This window comes from Geotrypetes seraphini, chromosome 10 (assembly GCF_902459505.1).
Source record: "Geotrypetes seraphini chromosome 10, aGeoSer1.1, whole genome shotgun sequence".
Classification (NCBI taxonomy): domain Eukaryota; kingdom Metazoa; phylum Chordata; class Amphibia; order Gymnophiona; family Dermophiidae; genus Geotrypetes; species Geotrypetes seraphini.
In genome coordinates, this window is record NC_047093.1 from 54204575 (window position 1) to 54230269 (window position 25695).

The following is a 25695-nucleotide window of genomic DNA, read 5'->3' on the forward strand; positions in this document are numbered from 1 at the left end:
GGAAGTGGGTTAACCAGGGCTTTTTCAGCTGGTACAATGCATGCACCTAAGTGACCCAGAATTAGAGGCCAATTGAATTTTGGTTTTGGCACTGAAACTAACCTGCCATCTTGACTTAGTCCTTCTTCAGTTTTGTACAAGTGTATACACTTCGCCCTCCGTATTCGTGGTTTCAGCAATTGCGGTTTCGATTATTCGTGGTTTTTAGCTTGTTGGCATCTCCCCCCAGATTATGTCAGCTTACATAGAAAAATTGCTAATTCCAAGCATTTACAGAGAAATCGCTGATTCCCAGCACTTTCTTCACTGTGTTTTGCCTCTCCTTCAGGAACAGACCAGGGCTCCCACCATGTTATTTGCAGTTTTACCATATTCACGATGGTTTTTAATAGAAAACAGGAAATAATATATGAAAAAGTTATTTGTGGTTTTTCTGTATTTGCGGGCCTGTTAAACCCCTATCATGGCGAATATGGAAGGAGAAGTGTATTTGTTTTTGGCTGAAACTGAAACTCTGGAGCAGCTCCCGCCTGAGGTTCCCTACCCAGACCACTCTCCCCCTTAAAGCATTGGTGGTATAGTGGAAGCAGGAGTGATCCTCACTTGCTCCTGCTGGCACCATAGTCAGCATGGTTGCTGAGACTTCAAGACCCACCCCACCTCTTGGTCCAGCCCCTCTATCAAACAGAGGAGAGGGAGGGAGATGGTGGACAATGGGATGGAGGGAGGGAGGGAAGGAACAGAAAGAGAGAGAAGTTGGACACGATATAGGAGGGTAGTTGGGAAGAGAAAGGGAGAGCTGGTGGACCCTGGGGTGGTGGGGAAGGAGGGAGAGATGATGGATGAAAGGGGTAGTTGAGAAAAGGAGAGATGGTGGAGCTGGGGATGGTGGGATCCATCGCTGCAGCTGCAGGGATGGAGATGAAAAAAAAGGAAAGATGCCATACCTCTGGGGGAGGGAAGGGAAGAAGAAAGAAGGTGACCCTGGCAAGCGAGTTATCAGAAGACACCCAGAGCTTGGAACCAACATAATTTCAATAATGATCAGACAACAAAAGGTAGAAAAAATAATTTTATTTTCTGTTTTGTGATTACAATATGTCAAATTTGAAATGTGTATCCTGCCAGAGCTGGTATTAGACCACAAACGTGAGCTAGGATTTAACAGAGAGAGGAAAAGTTTTTTTTTGTTTATTTTGTTTACACTACAGCGGCAGTGTAGGTAGGAGAGGGCAAAAGGGATGAAGAGGCTATAAAATAAACCCACCAGGATGTTTGAAAAAAACACCCAATTGGGCAGGAAAATCGAATCGAAAAATCGATTCAATAGGCTGAATCGAATCAAAATTTTTTTTCCTGAATCAGGCAGCACTAGTTGTGGAGGACAGTTGTCAACTGGACTGGTGTTGCAATTCTCAACTTGTCTGTTAGGACAGCATGAAGGACAACATATATAACTGCATTGGTAAACTATTCAGATTCCCATTCTTGTAATAAATAATGTAAACATTTACTATGACACCATCATATTTGATTACTGTCAATTTAATCACCACCTATACTCATTTATTTTTATTTTCTCAGTAATACTTTTATTGGTCTAACTTAAAAACCTCTTATTTAATTTTTGTCATGTATATTCCCTGTTGCTCATATCTAGATTTCTCCAAAGATTCTGCATTGTGGAGGTTATTTTATAAAGTAATTCCCTGCATAAATAGCCTCTTGTAAGATGCCATCTGGCATAAAAGTGCATACGATGACATGATGATGTGCATTTTGCCAGTGGGCTTGCACAGAGGCAAGGTTCAGGCAGAGCTAGCATGCAAGCACCTTTATTTACCAGCTCTCAAGCAGATGTATGTGATTGTGCCTACATTCAAGGCATGTTCTCTGCCACATATACTAGTAATTTATAAATACAATTAGATGGCTCCTTGTCTTTATAAAGTAGCACCTACCTAAAAAGTGCCCTTACAAAATTACTCTCTCTCTTTATAATGTAGTGTACATTCAATATACACATACAAATGATTATTAAGTCTTGTAGCACTACCTTGCTTGCACAGAGAGTGATCTAGTCTTCGAATGCAGTAATCCTTAAAAAGATCTGTCATATTTCCTCTGATTAGGGTTAGGTTACTGCTTAAGGATGTTTACTGTTTAGAGTAGGTAGCATATTTTTGGAGAAATATGTGGAATGTTACTACAAGATTCTGACCCGTGGCATGGTGAAGTGCATTGTTCCACTTACCAAAAGAAAATGGTTTACATTCCATCCATGTTTCATCTGCAGCCCTTTAAACTGTCCCAGAACTTCTATTGCTCTGCCCTGCTTATGTGCAAATCTTCCCATCTGTCTGTTGCAAAATGTGTCAATGGTATCTGATCCCCTATGTGAGTGACACTACAGAAGGCCATTATTGTTCTCCCCGAGCACTTCATACTACACCTGTCTGCTTATCCCAATGGGTAAACTGGAGCCGCTGATGGCACGACTCATTGGTGCTACCACAGCCACTCTAGTTGGAGAAGGTGCTGATTGCCGCTTCTTGGGTGGAAGTGCTGGTGGAGAGCTGTAAGGTAGGAATGAAATCAAAACTGAAGGACAAAGATTCTTTATATGTTATCATCAAAGAAAATAAAAAACACACACTGCTTCTAATTCTCAACAGAAGTTTCTCCTCAAATCTCTGCCAGCTAATATTACTGCACAGGGAATTATACCTGCTGCGAAGAGCCTTTCCCATATCAATAATTACACCAGCGTGCATTTCAGGAGGCTTCTACAGCAAGGACACATTGCAACTAAAACAAAGAACATGCCAATCCCTTTAATAAATTCCTAATGAGTCTGTGTCACACTAAAGGTGGATCTCATATATTATGGGATGAGGGCATAGCCTAATGGTTAGCGCAGTGGGCTGAAAATCTGAAAAGCTCACCTCAAATCTCACTGCAGCTCTTTGTGAGCTCACTTAACCCTCCACTGCCTCAGGTGCAACATAGATTGTGAGCCTTCCAGGGAGAGGAAATGAAAGATTAGTTCTTACCTAGATAAGCTTGTTTCTGTTAATATACACAGGAGTCCGTACATTAGGTGATCAATCCATGCTCACAAACCACTTGCAGAAGAGTTTCAATCATATTTTTCAGTTGCTCCTCTTTCACCAGTAGAGCATAGCTCCCTCTTCAGTTTGTACCAAAGCAATCGAGTTCCACTGTAACAGGAAAAAAGAGAAGGGGCACGGGGAACTTCCCGGAAATAATAAAAGATTAGGTTCTTACCTGGATAATCTTGTTTCTGTTAATATATACAGGAGTCTTTAGTCTTGCGGGCAGGTCCATCTGTCCCTCCCTAGATGTCTGGTACTGCTTTGGTACTTCACCTAATGTATAGACTCTTGTTATATATAACAGAATGAAAGATTACGTTTTTACCTAGATAATGTGGTTTCTGTTCATATACACAGGAGTCTCGTGCATTCTGCAATTCACTTGCTTTCTGACTCGGACAACTCTATGGACCGGAACTGGAGTTCTTCTTGGATGAACATGTATAATTAACTTATTAATAAAGTTCCGCGTTATTGAGCTTTAGAGTCCCTTATGTGTTAGTGCTAGTTGCACACAGCAGGTAGGTTCATTGATACACCTATGTTGAAAGTTCATGCTAGTAATTTTTCTTTTTCATGAGTTACAAAGCAGAAAAGGAGTAATTAGGTTCTTACCTGCTAATTTTCTTCCTTTTAGCCCCTCCAGACCAGCACAGAAACAGATGGGTTTATGCTCCTCTGCCAGCAGGTGGAGACTGAGACACTAACTTTTGGCTACAGTACAGTGGGCTGTGCAGTCCCTCTTACACTCAGTCTTTACGAATAGCCAAGCAGAAAGCAACTAGGCTGAACAACTCCACACTCACATGGAGAAGACAACGGAAGAGTCCAAAATCGGACAATGGAACACTGTTGGATACTGATTAGAACAAGAATCTTTCAGAATGCCCCAGTTCACCAGCTAAACCAGACAAACCAAATGCCACTGCTCTTTAAACTTCCCTAACAAGCAAACGCAACCAAAAAACTCGCAGAAAACCCCATACTCTTGGTGAAAACACCGAACAAATCACAGGGTGGGGTCTGTGCTGGTCTGGAGGGACTATAAGAAAGAAAATTAGCAGGTAAGAACCTAATTTTTCCTTCTTTAGCGTCTCTCCAGTCAGGCACAGAAACGGATGGGATGTACCAAAGCAATATCCATTATGGGTGGGACCCCCGAAAAGCCGCCACAAAAACACACTCACCAAACACTGCGTCCCAATGCGCCTGAATGTCCACAAAGTAGGGTTGAACAAAGAAATGGAGAGAAGACCAAACCGCAGCTTTACAGATAACCACTGGAGGTACAAGAGAAGACTTAGCCCAAGAAGATGCTTGACCCCGAGTGGCATGAGCTTTCAGAAATTCTGGAACAGGCTTCTTTTGGAGAAGGTATGCTGAAGCGATAGCCTCCTTGATCCAGCATGCAATGATAGCCTTGGAAGCACCAGTCCTTTTGCAAGGCCTCGCTAAGAGAACAAACAGACAATCCAACTTATGAAACTCATGGGTCCACTGAACATAATAGCGAAGGGCCCTATGTACATCCAACTTGCGCAACTGCCTCTGCTTCAACGAGCCCTCCTGACTACCCAAGACCAGGAGGACCACGGACTGGTTAACATGAAACGGCGAGACCACCTTCGAAAGAAAGGAGGAACTGGCCACAGCACGACCCGCTCCGTAGAGAACTCCAAGAAGAGACCTTCACGAAAAGGCCTGCAGTTCCCAAATGCATCTTGTGAAAGTAATGGCCACCAAGAAAACCACCTTAACAATAAGGTCCTTCAACATACAGGCACTGAGAGACTCAAACGGAGGACAAACAAGCACCAAGAGAACTAGATTGAGATCCCAGGCAGGAACCAACGGCCGAACTGGAGGCCGCAGAAATTTTGCAGCTCTCAAGAATCAAAACATATCTGGAGAAGAGGCCAAACGCTTAGCCCACAAGTGACCACATAAGAAAAACAAAGCAGCAATCTGCACCTGAAGGGAGGATCAGGCAAGGCCTCACTCCAGCCAGCCAGGGCAACCACATCAAAACTGCATTTAAGAAGAGCTTCTATCTTAAGATCCTGAGAGTCTCTCACGGCTGAGCCACCTTCCACTGGCACAGTATGTCTGTGCACAATAGCCAAGACCATCACATCTACCACAGGAGACTTAAGCCAAGACCAAAACATCCACCACAGGAGACTTAAAGATTTCTCTATCACCATCAGGAATGGGGTACAGTCTAGCCATGGACTGTGCCAAATGAAATGGCACGTCCAGAACTTTCCACTGAGCATTCACTACATCCTGAATATCCTGATGCAAGGGAAAAAACTGGGATGCTGACCAGATCCCTCTAAGAAGAGGGTCCACCACACGAGGGGGGATCCTTAGCTTCCTCTTCAAAGTGTAAAACAGAAGACACTTGAAGTATGAGCTCCTGCAACTCTTCCCAGTGAAAAATGTGCACAACAGACGTTTCCCTGCCAACCGGCGCCTATGAAAATCTCCATCCAAAACATCCAAACTCCCTAACGGATCTGAAAAATCCTCCTCAAGATCCAAGTCCTCAGCTGTAGAAAACGGATCAGCCAAAAAGGAATTCTTGTTCTAAGACACCCGCGACCGCTTGGATGATGGCTGAGGGGGCTGGAAAGAGGCAGCCATAGCAAGAGACTGAACGGGGGTGGCTGTGGAAGGGGGAAAAAAGCCCAGACAACCCCGCGACCTCTGGAACCAAAATAGGACCCCGAGCAGCCCCTAAATAAGCCTTGCACATGGCCAACATAAAATCAGGGCTAAAAAAAACTCTGGCAGCAAGCCAGAAATCATAGTAGGAGCCGAGACACATTTAAGACCTGTTCCAGAAGGAAGATTGCCTGAGGCCATGGGTAAAATGGACACATCGCTAAACTGTAACCTGAAAGCAAACGTGGCACCAAAGCCACACTTGACCCCGCCGCTACAGAAACACCGCTAGCGACAAGGGAATCCCAAGCCACCCCAGCGGTCCACAATCCCACATCTGCCAGACCACCAGCTGCTGAGGAACCCCAGGCATGGGTGGCAGGTGAGGCCCAGATGTCACCAGCACTTACTGCCGACAAACAGTGCGCGCGCAATGGGGAGCCTGAAACTGATAAATCAAAGCCAGGTCCCCCTCGAGGCAGCCAAAACATTTTGTGCACCCGCCAGCTGCATCCACTGCTCGGCACCCACATAAGACGCACTTGAGTTAAACACACTTGAGTTGCTTCTTTGAAGCACTCATACTGAATGTGCCAAAAACCCAGGCACATCATACAAAAAAGGCAGCCTCGGGGTCATTTTATCCTCCGTTTATTTCTTGTGTCTTTTTTTTAAACTTCTCACAGCTCACCAACTGTCTCAAGTTAGAGCAGACCCCACAAGGGACTCTAAACTGCAGTCGGTGCCGGTATAGGTGCCCAGGCATACAGTTGAGGCTCCTCTAAACACAGAAAACCTGGGGAAGTGTGGGAAATGGGGGGAGGGACTTGACCCTTTTGAGTGTGGCACCCCCGAGGTCGATAGGACCTCCAAGCTTTATCCGGAAAAATTCCCTAACCAGATCCAACAGGCCCAAACAAACCTAAGCACAGACTGCACAATCTTACCTCTCCACTTGCTGGAGACTAAGAAAAGACTGAGTGTAAGAAGGACTTGCACAGCCCACTTGTACTGTAGTCAAAAGTTAGTACCTTAGTCTCCACCTGCTGGCAGAGGAGCGTAAATGCATCCATTTCTGTGCTGGTTTGGAGGAACGCTAAAGAAAAGGAGATTATGTACTTCCCCTGGTAAGCTCTTTTCCAGTAGATAGGTGAGACATTCTAGACCATAGGGTTATTTCCCCTTACTCGAATGATCTGAAGAAGAAATCCATTTCAGGTTTTTCACTCTGCTTCTAGTGTACTTCACAGGCTAGTTTAGTGCCTCTAGCAGTCAGTACCCAAGTATAGAGAGATAGACACACTCATCTGTGAGGTAGAACCATCTGTAACGACAGGCTAAACTATTGTTCTGTTCAAACAACTAAACAGTATCGTTAACCGCCAACAGAGGTGTCAAAGGAGTTCTGAACTACTCCCACAACATATGTACAAACTGTTCTTAACCACAAAGTGTCGACCAGTCTCCAAGACACAGATTGGATAAGTCCAAGGAGACTAAAATCTGGAATCAGAATCTGAAACAGGCACAGCAAGGACAGGGCAGGGGGTTTAGAATGTCTCACCTATCTACTGGAAAAGAGCTTACAGTACATAATCTCTTTTTCCAGTGCAATAGGTGAGACATTCTAGACCAGGGGTGCCCACACTTTTTGGTCTTGTGAGCTACTTTTAAAATGACTAAGTCAAAATGATCTACCAACAATAAAATTAAAAAAAACTGTATGCAGAGAAAATGTTAATTATCATTTATATTCCGGGTTTTTTCAAAGAGGTCAAGTCAGATGACTTTATGCAATGTCACCTCAGTAACAACTATACAAAAATAGACAAATATATCCCCTCCCTTTTTACTAATCCGCGATAGCAGTTTTTAGTGCAGGGAGCTGTGCTGAATGCCCTGCGCTGCTCTCGATGCTCATAGGCTCCCTGCGCTAAAAACCGCTATTGCAAAATATAGACAGCAGATATAAATTCTCAAAACGGATACATTTTGATCACTAAATTGAAAAGAAAATCATTTTTCCTACCTTTGTTGTCTGGTGATTTCATGAGTCTGGTGCTCTTTCTTCTTCTGATTGTCCAACTTTTTCTTCCTCTCTCCCTGCCCCCTCATCTTTCTTTCTTTCTGTATCCCTGTCACCCTTTCTTTCTCTCTGTCTCTTTCTTTCTGTCTCCCTGTCTGTCTTTCTCTCTGTCCTTTCTTTCTCCCCAAGCCAAGGCTAAATTGGAGCTTCCACCACAGTCATTTACAATAAACTTTTTTTTCTCTCCTTTTTATTCTTTCCAAACTAATAGAAGTTGGAAAGAATTGTACAAAAGGGGTTGAGAAAGTCTCTCTCTTTGCCTGTCTGATTGAGGGCAAAATAACTCTGAAAATTCAGAATAGGAAAAAAATTTGGCATTTGGGAAAAATGATAAAAAGATACATTGATTTTGAAAATGGGCTAAAGCAGACGTAGGGTTTCAATGAAATAAGCCTTCCCCCCCAAAAAAAAAGGTTCAGTGCATTTCAAAGGTTCTATAGCACAGACACTTGCATGCATATTGTACTTAGCAGTTAGGCAAGTCCTCCTTTCTGCTGTTTCTCCCTGTTCTCTAATCTCCCAACCCTCCAAACTGCTCCTACTCTGAAATTATTCCCTACCACTGCCCTACCTCCATCAAAATGTCCCACCTGATAAAATGAAGCCCCAGCAACTGACTCATCACTCCCAAAACTTCCCTTTCAACCCAACAAATACCTCCCTCTACAACAGCCCAAAACACAAAAAATATCCCCTCCTGCACTGCACTATCACTCAGCAACTTGAACTCAGCCCGCTAAACAACCTCCCCACCGTCGTTGTCTGGGAACAGGCCCCGCCAAGCCGCCATTGCCGCCGAGTTCTCCCTGCTCCCTGATGCTGTAACAGGACAGCAGCCTTCCTCCTAATGTCAATTCTAATGTAGGAGAGGAAGTTCCAGGCCAGCCATGCAGCGATTGGTTGGCCTGGAACTTCCTCTCCAATGTCAGAATTGACGTCGGGGGAAGGCTGGTGTGCCCAGCGCTTCTGCAGTCTGGATTGTTACAGTGTAAGGGAATGGGGAGAACACAAAGGCAACGTAAGTCTTATCGCTGAGCCCGGGATGGGCTCCGCGATCGACTCGCGTTGCCTTTGCGATTGACCTTTTGGGCACCCCTGTTCTAGACTATAGGGACGTACAGAAACAATCCCCCAAGAAAACTAGGGTGGGCTTGCTGTGCCGGCTTTTAAGACCGAAGACCCAAAGGCAGAGTCCTGCCTGGCAGCAACATCCAATCTGTAAAATTTGGCAAATGTGTGAAAAGAAGACCATGTTGCTGCCCTGCAAATCTCCTCAGGAGAAACAGATGTAGCTTCCGTCCATGAAGAAACTACACTCCTGGTAAAATTCCTTAACAGAAATAGGGGACAGTGTTCCACAAGAATGTAAGTAGACTAATTGGCTCTATGGATCCACCCAGAGATTGTAGCCTTAGAAGCAGAAGAACCTCGCATAATAAAATGAGCCACCACAAACAGGTGGTCAGAGAGCTAAACTCGTTAGAGATCCGTCCATAATGCAGGAACACCCTGTGCACATCTAACTTCTTTAGCAGATAATCCTGATGATTGGAACCCGTCAGCTTAACAACCGGGAAACACCTCTGGATGGACATGGAAGGCCGAAACCACCTTCGGCAAAAAGGAAGGAACTGTCCGTCAGGAAACTCCAGTCTCAGGATCTCAGAACAAAGGGTGTTGACACGACAATGTCTGCCATTTGGAAATTCTACGGACCCAAAGCAACCAGAAAAACAGTCTGGATTGTTAAGTCCTGGAGAGAAACATCCCTCAGCAGTTCAAAAGGAGCCCTTGCAAAGCTATATAGCATCACATTAAGGTCCCAGACTGGGAGCGGATTCTTAACAGGCAGCCGGATCCCAAGATCTTTCTGTAAAAACTGAGCAACATCCGGATGGAACACCAAAGAGAACAGACAATCCTGGGATCTAAAACTGGATAGACCTGCCACCGGGATCCGCAGAGACGCCACCGTGAGGCCTTTATCCAGACCCACTTGGAGAAATCAAAAACTCTTAACACCTGAGTCAAATAAGGGTCCACCTGTTCTTTTTCACTCCAGTGCTCGAAAGATCTTCTACACCTTAGCGTAAGCTGACACCGTGGATGACTTGGTAGGCCTAAGAAGCTTTAGCTATGACAAGCTCTGAATAACCTTTATTTAATAATAATAATAACTTTATTTTTGTATACCGCAATACCACAAACAGTTCAGAATGGTTTACAGGGGAAGAGACTGTACATATACAGCGACGATACAGAGAGAAAATTGTCAAGTACATTAGTAATCAATTTCAATTACAAGAGAATACCGAGAGGGGATAGGTAAAAACTGGAGGAAATTAAATACATTGGTATGCAGAGAGAGGAATGGGAAAACAGGAAAAGAAAGAGATACGGTTAGTACTTCAATAGTATGGCAAGGAGGGAAGGAGTTAGAGAAATTTATCGAAGAGGTATGATTTGAGTGATTTCCTGAAGGATAGGTAGGATGGAGCATATGAGATGAGGGTGGTCAGGCAATCAATTCCATTTGCCAGCTTGGAATGAGAGAGTTTTGTCAGAGAATCTTTTGTAGACACATCCCTTTGGGGAGGGGTAGGCAAACAGCTTTGCACTCAAGAGCTAAGCAGTAAGAGCAAAATGGTCCAGATCCTTCATGGCAACTGGGCCTGGGTGAGAAGGTCAGAAAAGACACTCAGGTGCAGAGTGTATGCCACCTGCATCAGAGCTGTGCACCATGGCCTTCCATTCAAATTGGGTACCACCAGAATGACGCCGCCGGGGTGAGTTGCAATCCTCCGAAGACCAAGGCCGATGAGTGGCCAAGGCAAAAAACCGAATAGAAGAACCTCCGGAGACCACAGTTGCTCTGGAGCAGACATGTCAAACTCTGGCCCGCGGTGTAGTAAAATTTGGCCTGCCAGACAATTAAAAAGTTTAACTTAAGTTGCCCTGCCGGAAGAAAGTGTGCAATTCGGGAAGTGCTGCAGTACCTCCCACTCTTACCTTCTGCTAATTTCGGCAGCCTGCAGAGAGGATTGCCACAGCTGTAACGATCCTTGCAGGCTGCCATTGTCCTGAGCACCACGTTCCCTCTGCTGCGATCCTGCCCCTGACGTCAGAGGAGGGGCGGGATTGCGGCAGAGGGAACGTGGTGCTCAGGACAATAGCAGCCTGCAAGGATCGCTACAGCTACAATGATCCTCTCTGCAGGCTGCTGAAATTAGCGGAAGGTAAGACCTTGCTTTAAGGAATCAATGGTAGTATCTTTTCCCTGCAATTTAGTTGTACAGGAAAAATTTTCATATACTTGATGGTCCACCAGAGAGATTTATTTTCCCTTTTCTACCTCTTGAACTGTGTTTCGTTTCACTAATTTTAAATTAAAGACCTAGGTCCTCCATTTCCAGGGAAGCCTGAATGGAGGCCACCAATTTTTTTATTATTTTTTTTAGCTCCTGTAGTTCAAGGGCATGAGGAAATTATCCAGCTTGAAAATCCTCTCTCCACAGCTTCTGCCTCAGGCAACTGTTTTCCACCAACTTCTTTCCCCAGTGGTTCAGGGAGATGATCTTCTAAAATTTAGAGGGTTGTAGGTTGTAACCCTATACTTCTACTAAGACTAAGGGATCCTTTTATTAAGGTACACATTTAGCATATCTTAATTTAGTATCTTAATAAAAAATTCGGCCAACGACTTACTCTATGTTTTAGATTTCGGTCCCTTATGTGATTGAGTTTGACACCCCTGCTCTAGAGCATCAAATCTCTCACTTCCGACCCAGATCTGTGACTGAAGAAGTATGGTGCCATCATGCTTTGCGCCGTGGCCATGAGGTTGAGGCGGGGCTGCCCCCAATGTCTTACAATCACCCAAAATGCCTACTGCATTAGGGTCCACTCGCCCGGAACTCTAGACTGACGGCTGAGGAAGTCTACTTGAAAGTTGGCCACTTCAGTCACATACACCGCCGTCAGCGCAGGAGATAACTTTCCATCCAAAGGAAAATAAGTCGAGCCTCCTGAGCCAAGGGAGAGCTCGTGGTTCCTTTCTGACTATACTGATCGACCATTTCTGTGGTGACGGAATCCAACAGTCCTGAAAAGGACGACGACGATAGTGAGCCCCTCCCAGCCACGAAGGCTGACAATCTGTGGTTACAATCCAGGAGGCAATGCTTAATGGAACGCTCTGGCAGAGTGATTGAGGATGAAGCCATCAGGTCATACACACTCTGGCCTCCAGAGTTCATGGCAGACTCAACTCTAAGACATCTCAGTGGGGGGGTCCAGTGAGAGAAAAAGGCATTCTGAAGAGGACGCATGTATGCCTTCATCCATGAAACCACCTCCAATTTGTCAGTCCTGGAACCCAGAATCTGTAGGATGTCCCATGCCGAAGGGGCCGGCATCTTCAATATCTCTGAAATCTGTGCCCCGAGCTTCTATTTCCGAGCCTCGGGCAGGTAAACATGGCCCGCTGCCATATCGACTATTCCAGCGACTGTGTGGGCATCAGATGGCTCTTTTTCTTTCTTTTTTTTTATTATTAAGGTTAACAATTCAGGCCAATTCAAGTGTTCTAGTACGCGGAACACTATCGCTCCCATAGTGCACCCTTTTTCTGAGAGTGCTCTGAGCAACCAGGTGGCCAGATAAGGGTGAGCCTGCAGCTCCATCTTCCTCAGTCGCCGTACCTTAAGAAGGATATGGTGTTACTCGAGAGGGTTCAGAGGAGAGCGACACGTTTGATAAAAGGGATGGAAAACCTCTCATACGCTGAGAGATTGGAGAAACTGGGTCTCTTTTCCCTGGAGAAGAGGAGACTTAGAGGGGATATGATAGAGACTTATAAGATCATGAAGGGCATAGAGAGAGTAGAGAAGGACAGATTCTTCAAACTTTCAGAAAATAAAAAAACAAGAGGACATTCGGAAAAGTTGAAAGGGGTCAGATTCAAAACTAATGCTAGGAAGTTCTTCTTTACCTAGCGTGTGGTGGACACCTGGAATGCACTTCCAGAGGACGTTATAGGGCAGAGTACAGTACTTGGGTTTAAGAAAGGATTGGACAATTTCCTGCTGGAAAAGGGGAAAGAAGGGTATAGATAGAGGTTTACTGCACAGGTCCTGGACCTGTTGGGCCGCCGTGTGAGCGGACTGCTGGGCATGATGGACCTCAGGTCTGACCCAGCGGAGGCATTGCTTATGTTCTTATGTTCTCAGAGAAGCCGCTACTACCACCATCACTTTGGTGAAGGAGTGGGGTGCTGTTGCCAATCCAAAGGGCAAGCCCGAAAACTGACAATGGTGATCCAGCACATAAAACCGCAGAAGCTTGCGGTGATCTGGAAAAATAGGAATGTGCAAATTTGTATCTGTAAGATCCAGGGAGGCCAAATATTCCCCCGAAGCCACTGCTGTAAAGACCAACCCCATGGTTTCCATCCAGAATTGAGGAAGCTTGAGAGCCAGCTGGAAGTGCTGCAAAATCAGAATCGGCTTCCAATCTGTTGATCCTCTCATAGGAACGACAAATCAAACAGAATATTTGACTGAACCCGAATGTTCGCTTGGCACCTGCTCTACTGCTGAAATATCCATCAAGCGCTGAACAGCAGCTTGGACTGAGTTCGCTGTGTCTAGGTTCCCGACAGGAGAAGATACAAACTAGCCTGACAGAGGCTGGGAAATCCAGTTTGTAGCCCAACTGAATAAATTCCAGGTCGAATTAAAATAATAAAATGGGGAGAGCAGAATCCATACAGCTGCAGTCATGCTTGCAGAAAAAAGACTGCTAGAGGGTGCTAAACTAGCCTGTGAAGTACATTAGAGGCAGAGTGAAACACCTAAAATAGATTTCTTCTGCAGATCATGCGAGTAAGGAGAAATAACCCTATGGTCTAGAATGTCTCACCTATTGCACTGGAAATGTGTGTTATTTCCGGAGAAGTTCCCCTTGTCCTTCCTTCTCTTTTCTTCTGTTACACTGGAGCTTGATTGCTTTGGTACAACGTGAAGAGCTATACTCCACTGGTGAAGGAGGAGGAGTTGAAAGATATGATTGACACCCTTCTGCAAGTGGTTTGCGAGCAAGGATTGATCACCTAATGTACAGACTCCTGTATATATGTAACAAAAATACCTACTGCACCTGTAAATCTGCAGGCTGAGAGCGAACCCCACATGGCAGGTGCATAGTGAAAGAGTGCAGAGCTGTCACAAGTGACTGTGAAAACAGCTGTTCTGTCACCAGGCAAATGCAGATTCAGGTCCCAGGCAACGCTCTGGCACTTTACAGTTTCTAACTGTTCTACTGCATACAGATGAAGAGATTTAAATGAGGCAAACTTAATGTTCATCCATGGATTTGGATACAGATTCTATAGCCTGAAGTTTGGAGTGAGTTTCTTCAGAATTTCTGATTCTTTGTCTGTCAGAGCATCCTGCTGTATTTACCTGTTCTCCATCACACGGATACAGGGCAGAGGGGGCTTGGGTGGGGCAACCTCCTCCTCCATGGATTCAGATGGAGTCTCTGTAGTCTGTGGGCTGGGAGTGGGTTTGTTCAGAATCTCCATTTCCCGCTCTGTCAGGGGCAGCTCTGATGCACTATACAAACAAGAACACAATTTCAATTTAGCAGCCATACTTTATTGGCGCTATCCAGATATCCCAGATAAGAAAGGTGTGAAAATGCATGTATTTAAGAAGCCTCTTAATACTGTAGTAAATACTCTCAAAACATTACAGGCATAAACACACACAAACATTAACGGACATAAGGTAGTCTATATTCTGCAGTGGTCAAATTTTAACTGGAGAGAGACTATATATCACTGCCACATCTCTAAAAAGATCATTGAGTCAAACAGAATACAACTACTGCAGAAAACAGAATGCCCCATATGTGAAGGGAAATATAACAGTGGTAAGGGTATACTATAATCTGCCTTGCCAGAATAAACAGACAGATGATGACATGTTAGAAATTAGGGAAGCTTACTAATTTAACAACATAATAATAATGGGTATTTTCAATTACCCTAAAATTCAACATATTATCAACATTATTTGATATACTACAGTCATAAGAACATATAAGTGGTTTACAGTTCTAAAAAATGAAGTGGGGGAAAAAAGGGAGCTTAAAATACAAAGATCTGGAAAACACAGAACATAAGGACAGCAAGATGAATATCCACTCTAATGGGTGACAGAGCCTTGCATGGGAACTGCTCTCCAGCAATTTCCTGAAGCCTTTGAGAGCAGCACACGGCCCACACAGGCGCATTGTGGATATTCATCCTGCTGTCCTTGGAGAACAGCTGCTACAGGTGAGTAACTATTTTTTCCCCAAGGATGAGGAGGATGAAATGTTCACATTGACAAGAATCCCTAGCTACCAGGAGGTCTGAATTAAAAAAAAAAAGGTGGAAGGGAGGAAGGAAAGGTCCGGAAAAGGCAAGACCTAACAGAACTAGGAATAGGGAACAAAAATACTTTTATCTTTTTTTTGGACAGCCTGAAACAGAAACAAAGATCCTAGGGGCAAGGGTGTAGCCAGCCAGCCATTGAGGGGTGGGGGACAGGGATGGACTGTAACAGACTATGCATTTCCTACCTTCCCCCCTGCTACCAAGTTAAAAATAATACGTCTGTTGGCGGAGATGTTGAACCCCCACCAGCCAAAGAGATTCGCTGGCCGAACTGCCCCCTCCTCCTCTTCATGTTGCTGAAGGACAGCAGAACATAAGAATTGCCTTACTGGGTCAGACCAATAATCCATCTAGCCCAGTAGTCCATTCTCAAGGTGGCCAATTCACGTCACTAGTACCTGGCAAAAACCTAAAAAGTAGCAACATTCCATGCCACTGACCCCAGTAGTCCATCCTCATAGTGCCCAATCCAAGTTACTTGTACCTGACAAAACCCCATATAGTTGGTTCCATGCCTCCAGCTGCCAATGCCAAGATTCCTTGAGCATGCTCACTTGTGCAAGAAATGAGCATATCGAGAAGACCGGGTGTCAGCAGCTGGAGGCATGCCACCAAATTCCTCTGTCATGCAAAAATATGAAGAGGGAATTATATAAGGTTCAAAGAAAGGTGACCAAAGTGATATAGGGAATGGAACTCCTCTAGTACTAGGAAAGGCTAAAGAAGTTAGGGCTCTTCAGCTTGGATAAGAGACTTCTGAGGAGGGATATGATAGAGGTCTATAAAATCCTGAGTGGTGTACAGCAGGTAGAAATTAATCAACTTTTTACACTTTCAAAAAGTACGAGGACTAGGGGACACTCAATGAAGTTAAATGGAAATTCTTTTAAAACCAATAGGAGGAAATATTTTTTCATTCAATGAATAGTTAAGCTCTGGAACTCGTTGCCAGAGGATGTGGCTAGAGCAGTTATCATATTTGGGTTTAAATAAGGTTTTGCAAAAGGGTACTGTCAGCGGTATTTATATCCTACTTGCGGAAGGAATTTAGTGACCCCCCTGAAACTCCCTTATCTTCTTTAACGTGACCACTACTATGTCCTGATAACTGCAACCGGGATCCTGTTCCATTGTAATTGCTATTCTGTCTGGCTGCTTGAATACCCGACGTTTGGAGAAGCCTCTGGTGGTGCATTGTTTGGAGGCTCACCATGAGTTTGGTGCATTACGTTGCACTGTGATTGAACATGTTCCTTATTCAGTCTGTCGTGGGGACTGGAGGCGTCAGTTAAGACAGAAGGAACAGCATTGGATTTATACACTGCAATCGGTTCACACTGAGGGATTAAATACCCGGATTGAGTGGGCTGCATTCTTTGGTTAGTGGAGCATGCTGATTGGTGAGCTGGAGTAGGGGGCAGAGTTCTGGAACAGTTTATCAGCTTTTGGCTATGGCGTCTCTTTGCACCAGAAGTGATTCAAGTGTGGAACGGGAGCGTGGTTTGCACTGAGGGTCCTGATTTGTTGCCTGCTATGCAGTAGAATTTGAACCCCTGACGCAGCGAGGCAAAACGGAGATTTCCCCGTCAGGTCAACTGGCTGCAGGGTCCAGGTGTAAGAGCAGTGATTTTGGATGCCTTGGAGAGAGCCTGGACACCAGTGGCAGCTAAGTTTTTTGTTCTGCTCATTAAGCAATATTAGTGACTATTGTGTTGATGTGCTAGTTTATCCAAATTATCACTGTTTGAATTTTTTCCTGGCGTGCTGAGTTACATGGTGGTTCTCTATGGGCTGCTACAGTGCTTTTTTTCACTGTTTTTTGTAGTTCACATGTGCAAGTGGTTATTCAAATGAAGTGGAGTTTTTTGCCATATGAAGCAGAACTGAGGCTTTTTCTCCACTTATTTTTCTTTGTTCCATTTGTGACTGAATGACTGCAGTGTATGTGTGGGTGAGGCCTTGCAGTGTTTTAGAGTCTCCTGTTAGTTCTATATAGGGTATTGATTAAGTTGTGGATGAGGTATTTCCTCCCCCATCAAGTGAAGTAAAATTTTGCAGGCCTTGAATAGAAAGAAGGTATCTTTTGCTATACTATAAGAAACACATTTAACAGTGGTAGAGCATGCAAAATTACAACACTGGTGAGTGGGTACTTATGAGGTCTGACAATTAAGTTCACGAACTTGCCTCCATGTGCTTATGTTGTCAGGACTGTACAAACAACTCTAAGATTTCAGAACCTTGATATATCAGTGTCTCATAGCTGTGCTCATGTCAACATGTGGCGATGTCTTGCTAAGTGGCATTCATTTTTGTTGTTGCATGTTTTGTGTGCCATTGCAAGAATGTCAGAGTTTGAATTAGAGTAATGAACAAATATTAAATTTCTTGTTAAATCTGGCAAGAGTAGAAGTGAAATCAGGGACATGTTAGTCCAAATTTATGGAGATAGTATACAAATGTATTAAATATTTTTCTGAGGGAAGAGAAAATATCACTGATGAAGAAAGATCAAAGCGGCCAGTAACAAACAGAACAAAAACATTGCAAAAATTTGTTGAATCATACATCAAAATCGTTGGTTGACTGTGAGAATAAAGTATAGCAGACCAAGTAAACATCGATAGAGAAACAGGAAATTTTTAACTGAAAATCTTGGCTTGAGAAAGGTATGTGCAAAAATGGTGCCAAAGGAGCTCACCGATGAACAAAAGAAAAAGGAGAGTCGAAGTTTGCCAAGACCTTGTGGAGAGGCAAGACAATGTTTTGGGCCGTATTATCACTGGTGATGAAACATGGGTGTACTAATATGATGCTGAAACAAAGTATACAATGGAAGTCAGACAATTCTGCATGACCAAAAACAGTTCCACCAGTCCAATCAAGAGTCAAAACGATGATGCTAACCTTTTTTGATATCAGAGGGATTGTTCATTATGAATTTGTATCAAGTTTACTATTTAGAAGTGCTGAAAAAGCTGCATGAAAAAGTTAGATGAAAACAACCTGAACTTTTCGCCAACAACTCATGGCTCTTGCATCATGACAATGCACCAGCTCACACAGCACTGTCTGTAAGGGAGTTTTTAGCCAGAAAACAAATAACTGTATTGAAACACCCTCCCTACTCACCAGATCTGGCCCCCAAAGATTTTTTCTTTATCTGAAGATAAAGGAAATATTGAAAGGAAGACATTTTGATTACATTCAGGACATCAAGGGTAATACAAAGACAGCTCAGATGGGAATTCCAAAAAAAGTTCCAAAATTGCTTTGAAGGGTGGACTAGGCATTGGTGTCAGTGTATAGCTTCCTAAGGGAAGTACTTTGAAGGTAACTATAGTGATATTCAGCAATGAGGTATGTAGCACTTGTTCTAGGATGAGTTTGCAAACTTAATTGTCAGACCTTGTATATTGTAGCCTCAGCTGTAGACAGAAAAGCTGAAGCTGGATGTGTGATTCTATTTCATAAAAAATTTTTGGTTGAAATTCAGAAATCATGTATTGACCCAGCTGGCTGCCATATAGTGCTTCATGTCTCGGTGGATCGACAACACTTGATATTATATAATTTATATGCACCAAACAATTATAATAAGAAATTCTTTAATGGTATTATTAGAGAGATCACTTTAATGGGGGACTTACCAATTATTTTGGGTGGAGATTTTCATTTGATTCATGATCCTGTTTTAGACAGAACTGGGGGCTCTTCGAGGAGTCCTTGTGGGTCTAAGCCAAGGTATCCCCATGGTCAATGCAGCCTTAGATGTAACAGATATTTGGAGAACTCTTCACCCTCAAGAGAGAGATTATACCTATCTTTCAAGGGCTTATGGTTCACAATCTCAAATTGATTAAACTGGTCAACAACAACAAAAAAATCTTTGCTACTGAGAACTTAAGAAGTGTTCTTAGTTAATTTAATGGCACTGATTTCAGATCTGTAATTGAAATTCAGCTAACACGTCAGGTTTCTGAGATACACGTTGCTGATTTTTTAGACAGTTTGCCATATCGGCACTATATTGCGAGTATGAACTGTGTCCCATCAAACTTGAAAACAAACACGAAGACAATAAGGAGACATGTTACAGCATATATTTATGCCTCTCTTAACTCACACAAAAATGATGTCAGCACGTTCAGAAATGTTTGAGACACTTGCTTTTACGCTTGTACTGTACATTTGTCTCTTTTTGCAAGAACCCACAATAGTTTCCCATCATACTGGGATTGAACTTTCCCTGATACCTGCTTTCCATCAAGGTGAGAATGTAAGAAGTGCATTTTAAGTGATATTCTGGCACCTATTAGCTGATATGCTGTCAGCATGTTCTCCACGAGTTAAGCATAATTCTCTGATCTGTGATTGCCAAGAAAATTCTGAACAACCAGCATGAATGCTTCCAATGTTGCTGATTAGGATGGGTTCAGCTTCTGTTTGAACGCAACATCAAGGATCATTTCACAGATTTTGGATCCACCTTTTTTGCTTTTGGTTTCACTTTTCTCGAAACCAAAGTACTTCTTAGATGCTGAAACACATCACCATTTCTGTCCATTGCCTTGACAAAATTTTTCAGCAGACTCAGTTTTATGTGAAGTGCTGGAAGATAGATTTTCTCACAATGTACTAACAGCAGGTACTTCACATTGTATCTGCCAGGAACGGATTCATCTCAATTTGGCTACTGTTTCTGCCTGTAGTGGTTGGCATCATCATGACTGTTCCAAAGACACAAGAAGAACATGTATTTGGTGTACCCCAGAGTGACAAAATTTTGAGATCACCACAGAGGTTCCACTGGTAATCTGCATAGCATGTGAATTTTAAAATGTCTCCATCAACTCGTACGTTTCCTTCAATCCAACTGCATGAGTAACAGGAACAGATGGCTTCTGGTTTCCATTGTGTAAAAGTACTGCTTTAAAGCTTGCTTTGCTTGAATCAATGAAGTCTCCATTTGCCAGAAACATGTTCATATCCCAGTTCATGCATGAGACCATTAAAATGAGTACAGAAACAAATGTTGCCTTCCATTTGGTAAAAGGAAGCCAGGATGGAGTGACGATCATGGAAAAAATATATTTTGGTGTCCTGCCTTAAGATTCCATTGCTTCAGCCTTGAACCCAACAATTCTGCTTTCTCCTTTGATAGTGACAAGTCTCTAACCAGATTGTTAAGATCTTCTTGAGTTAGCAGGTGAGGTTGTTTTTCATCCACTTCAGGTTCATACAACTCCTCCACAGCAGCAGAGGCACATTCTTCATCTGAACTTTCAGCACATTGTGCTGTAGATGTGGAAGGAGGAATTGGAACTGGATTCTCTGAATCATGAGGAACAGGTTTAATTGTTGATGGGCAATCAGGATACACAATTTTTTATTTATTCCTCTTTGTGAATCCAACAATTTTTGTTATGCAAAAATAACAGTCTGATTGATGTGTAGCATGAACCAATAAATCAATGGGTACAGAGAAAGGTATCTTCTACCGTTTCCCATTCAGCCACTGTATTAATCTGGAATAGCAGACAGCGCAGCACACATGAGGTACTCACGCTTTATCTTGGTTGCCAATTTTACAGCCAAAATAATGCTTGTATGTACTTTGAAGTCTGCTGAACAGATTCTTTTGCTGATCTTGTGCAGTAAATTGTCTGCAGACATAACAGAAATTATCAGGATGGTTAATACAACCTTGTCTGTTCATAATAATTATAATATCTTACACAAAAACAAACAAAATATAAAAATTCACAGGTAGAAAAAGCAGCACAATCACCTTTTAGTATAAACTTTCAAATTACTGGTATATGTGATCGATGAGCTGTCCTGCAATATTGTGTTACAGAAACAGTAAAATACCAATGCTTCACGGTAATATTATTGACGAAAATGATATAAACACAAACTGATGCATAACTTAACAGGATGTGATAGATGAAAACTGTTTTCAGATTTAGAGTCAGCATGTGGCCCCTGTTAAGATACAGGTGAGAGAACTCCAGTAGCAAAATGCTTGTTGACCAATGTTATTTTTTGGTCTCTCAGTCTGTTCACTAAGATAGTGAATACTGCCATTGAAGCTTACCAGATTTTAGACTATGCTATGGTGGCTTGCTTTGGACAACTCTTTGGTTTGTGCTAGTGCATTTCTTTGGAGATTTCCAGTGGAGTTTTACAAAGATATAACTTTTTGAGATTATCTGGTTCAAATTTTTAATGCCCAACATCAAGAAAACCCAATTCTTTTTTGGGATACCGCAAAGGTCATACTTCAGAGATATAATTGCTTATACTTCCCATAGGAAGAAGGTGTGAGACAGGGAAATACTGTGCTTGGTATGACATATTTGTCATTTACACAAAGAATTTGGCATTTCTTCCACACCTGTACTTCAGGAACAAATCATAGCCTTACAAGTGGCTTTAAATTTGCTATTATATCAACGGACTTAAATCCCAACTTTATTATAAATTTCAACTTTACAAGCAGGCTAATAAGAGTGGCTTCCTCCTGGCCAAGGTAACTTGTCAATGGGCAGGCCTGAAATATATTTCTTATTTAAAATTTTGAACAGGAGAGTTGATTAGAGATGATCAATAAATTAATAGCATTTTTCAACAGTATTATGCTTCTCTTTATCAGGCCCCCAATGATCAGGGACAAGCTAGTGAGACATACCTGAATAGTCTCGATCTCCCCTCTTTGGATGAAGATTCCCAACTTCTTTTGGAGCACCCTGTTTTAGCAGAGGAGATACAATGGATGATTCGTCAGAGCTCCAACAATAAGACCCCATGTCCGGATGGTTTCTGGGCAGAATTCTATAAATTACTTCAAGTTTATATTATACCTTCTCTACAAGCTATGTTTCAGGAATGTATTCAAGTAGGTCAACTGCCGGATTTCCTTATCTTTAGTGCATATTGTAGTGCTCCCAATGCTAGGGAAAGATCATACTCTTCTGGGGTCCTATCGACCAATCTTGTTATTAAATTATAAAATGAAGCTTCTGGCAAACGTCTTGGCTAATAAGTTGGCCAGGGTGTTAACTCAGTTGATAGCAGAGCCCCAGGTAGGCTTTGTGCAAGATAGGTGGGCTGAGAAAAATCTCAGGATGATCTTAGCTTCTCTTGATGTAGTCCAGTGATAAGCTCTCCTCTATTTTAATATGCTTCGACACTGAAAAAGCTTTTGATCAGGTTTCCTGGAAGTTTTTGTTTGCTATCTTGAGGAAATATGGCTCAGGAGAATCTTTTATTCATATTAATCAAACTTCTTTATCAACACCTGAAGGTTTGCGTTTGGGCTAATGGACTGGTGTTGGTTGCTTTTGATATTCATAGAGGTACGTGACAGGGTTGCCCTCTATCTCCCTTATTATTTGTACTCACTTTAGATCATCTGAGTCAGGAAATCATGGGAAACCCTTATATTAGAGGCATTTCTTTGGGAAAGCATTTGTTCAAAATTGCAGCCTTTGTGAATAATCTTTTAGTTCATTTGACCTCACCAATCTCATCTTTATGAAATTTGATGGAGAGTTTTTGAGAGTATGGAGACTTCTCTGGGTTTAAATTGAATCTAGACAAGACTGAAGCTCTGCCTTCGGAGGTCACTTTGAAGACTACTTGTCCAGGGGAGTTTCCATTGTGTTGGGTGGCTCCATTTTACTTACCTAGGCATTTAGTTGCTGATGACGTTAGATCAACTGTATAAGATTAACGTTGGTTGATTGTTACAGCAGATGGGCTGTCAGTTGATTTGAAAGTCTTTGCCTCTTTCCTTGAAGGGGAAACTGGCTTTAATATGTATGACATTGTTTTCCCACTGGCTTCATTCTGAGTATTTTACCACTATGGAAAACACATAGAGATATGGGGCGAATACAGAAATTGCTAGAGGTCTTTTGTTGGGGAAGAAAGAAATTGAGAATGCATTATGAGTATTTGTTGGGAACATGGCGAATGGGAGGCTTGGGACTTCCGGATCTACAACTATACAATAGGACGTGCTTGAAGTGGCACTTGAGCAACCGGATGCTCCATATAGTTTTGAGACTTCTCTTTTTCATTTCTAGCATTTGAACTTCTTGCTACAGACCAGGGCAAAGGCACTTCTAACGCACTACAGGAGTCATATGTTATTACACCCACTTTGTTTAATTTGGAGGGCTCTGACTAAAATGTGGAATCAAGATCTCTGATATTCTTTGCTTTGCTTGGGGTGAGGTGGGAAATAGCACCTTTTTTTCCAGGAGTTGATGGTAAAGTTTTTTGTAGATGATAAGGAGGAGGAGCGATTTTATTGTGGCATTTTGTACAGCAAAATGGGCAGATAATCTCTTTGGCTAACTTAAAGCAGAGATGGGGACACCATTGAAGAGATTTTTTATTTACAATTGGTACATTATATTAGTTCATTGCCTTCCCTTTAGCTTTCCTATGAATTTCTTGAGAGAGTGCAAACCTTATTGACTCCCAGTGGCCCTAACCCACTAACAATCTCTTTGCTCCATGCTGCATTGGCTAGGGAGAGGCCTGATAACCAATATCATTTTATCTGATGTCAGTGGGAATAAAAATGGAAAGATACATGCAGGGACTTCAATTTTCTTAGTATTATAAAGCAAATTCCGCAAGTGGTATAAAGTGCAGAATATAGAGTGTGCTGGTTTAGAATACTACATCAGGCTTATTTTCCTATTACCAGGGTTTTCAAGAGGGGAAGTATATCTTCTGTGGTGTGTCCCAAGTGTGGTCAGTCCCCAGGTGACTCGGGGCATATGCTTTGGAGATGTCTTAAGATACCACATTTTTGGGGCTTGGCGATTACCTTTTTGAGGAATCTCCTGAGATAATCAATAGCCTATAGCCCTTGGGGTTTGGTTTTGGGCTAGGGTAGAGCTCTAGAAGTTCAAGGATGCCAACAAAAATTGTTGATACAGAAAACTAGAATGGTTGCTTTGAAATGCATTTTTTTGTTGCTGGATTCAAGCTTCTGCTCCCTCCTTTTGGGAATGGCGGAATAGGTTCCACAATATGTACGCTGGAGCTGCAGGAGGCGCAGGGCAACTATAAACATCAGAAACAATTTCTTCAGGTCTGGGAGGTCTACATTCAAGTTTTATCGGCCAAAAGTCAGAGTCAAATTTTGAATGTCCTGGGAGACCTGCCAAAGCTTTAAGGCCTGGAATAGGGGTTGAAGTGATGTTTTAGGTGGGCTATCCATTTGCAAAGAAAAGCCCCAAGAAGGAACTTAAAAGGAGACTACTCTGTATCCTGTTGATTGAGTTATTTCTTTGGGCTTTTCTACGAGCATCGCATATGCTTACAGTCTTTTTAAAGATTGTTTTAAAGTTTGTATTCCCAGCACTGGAGTGACACCTAGTGGACCAATAAATACGCCCCTGAGGCAAGCCTCCACCTGGGAGCTGAAACATGGACCGTGTCGGGTCATCAGTTGGATCCTTTCAATATAAGGACATTACGTTCATAGGACTCTTTATACATGTATTTTTATTCATGTGTTTCTGGATTTATTTTTGATTTTATAGAAATAAAAGATTGTTTGTCTCAAGGTTGACGTGTTCTATCCCACTCCCCAAGTGTTTCTGTGATAGCCACATAGGAGATTTGTATCTTAGCTATGGACTTGGGTTGGCCACTGTTGGAAACAGGATGCTGGGATTGAAGGACCTTCAGTCTGTCCCAGTAAGGCAATTCTTATTGTATATTGGCTTAATGAAGTTTATAACACAGCCATTTTTATAACTATATATTATCCAGATTTGTTGGAGATGTAATGCCAGGTTTGTCTTAATTGTTGGTGTTTATGGCCATATCAAACATGTTGTGATGTGGAAGGGAGGGGGAGGGTGGTTTACAATATAAAATTGTATAACTACAAATGTATTATGTTGTTTTTTTATGTCATATTGTTTCATTGTCATCAATAAAAATCATTGAAACCTAAAGCTTTGAAGAGGAATGTTCCAGAGTATTTGTCAGATAAATTGAGTATACTGTATATACTCCAAAATCTATACTACATTCATTTCAAAAGAATTTGCTCCATTTACCATCATTGGATAAAGTGAGTTACTGGAACACGGAAGAGAGCATTTTATTATATGGGACCTAGTATGTGGAATAAGTTCCCAACTGAATTGCAATCTATGGAAAGTTATTTGGGTGTTCGTAAGTTATTGAAAACGTGGCTTTTCACAGAAAATTTCTGTATTGTAAAGTGAATTACATATTAAGGCCAATCTTGTGTGTTAGAATGTAATGTGTTTGTAATTAAACAACTATTATATTTAGAGTGGGTTTTATGGTTGTGATGGTAGTTATTGTCACTATATATTGCGATG

The 25695-nt window shown here is 42.5% G+C and overlaps 1 protein-coding gene across 4 annotated transcripts in view; it reads right to left on the reverse strand.

Moving 5' to 3' along the window:
* The window catches only part of RAPGEF1 (Rap guanine nucleotide exchange factor 1), a 247919-nt gene that overhangs the window by 104741 nt on the left and 117483 nt on the right, over window positions 1-25695 (reverse strand). For 3 of the 4 annotated variants that reach the window (XM_033960223.1, XM_033960222.1, XM_033960225.1), the window contains exons 6-7: window positions 14331-14483; window positions 2453-2576 (exon numbers count right to left, since the gene is read on the reverse strand). In XM_033960223.1, coding sequence (XP_033816114.1) covers window positions 2453-2576; window positions 14331-14483 — 277 coding nt within the window. Of the gene's footprint in view, window positions 1-2452; window positions 2577-14330; window positions 14484-18960; window positions 19154-25695 lie in introns of those variants that run through there. The other variant, XM_033960224.1, reaches the window with a different exon arrangement.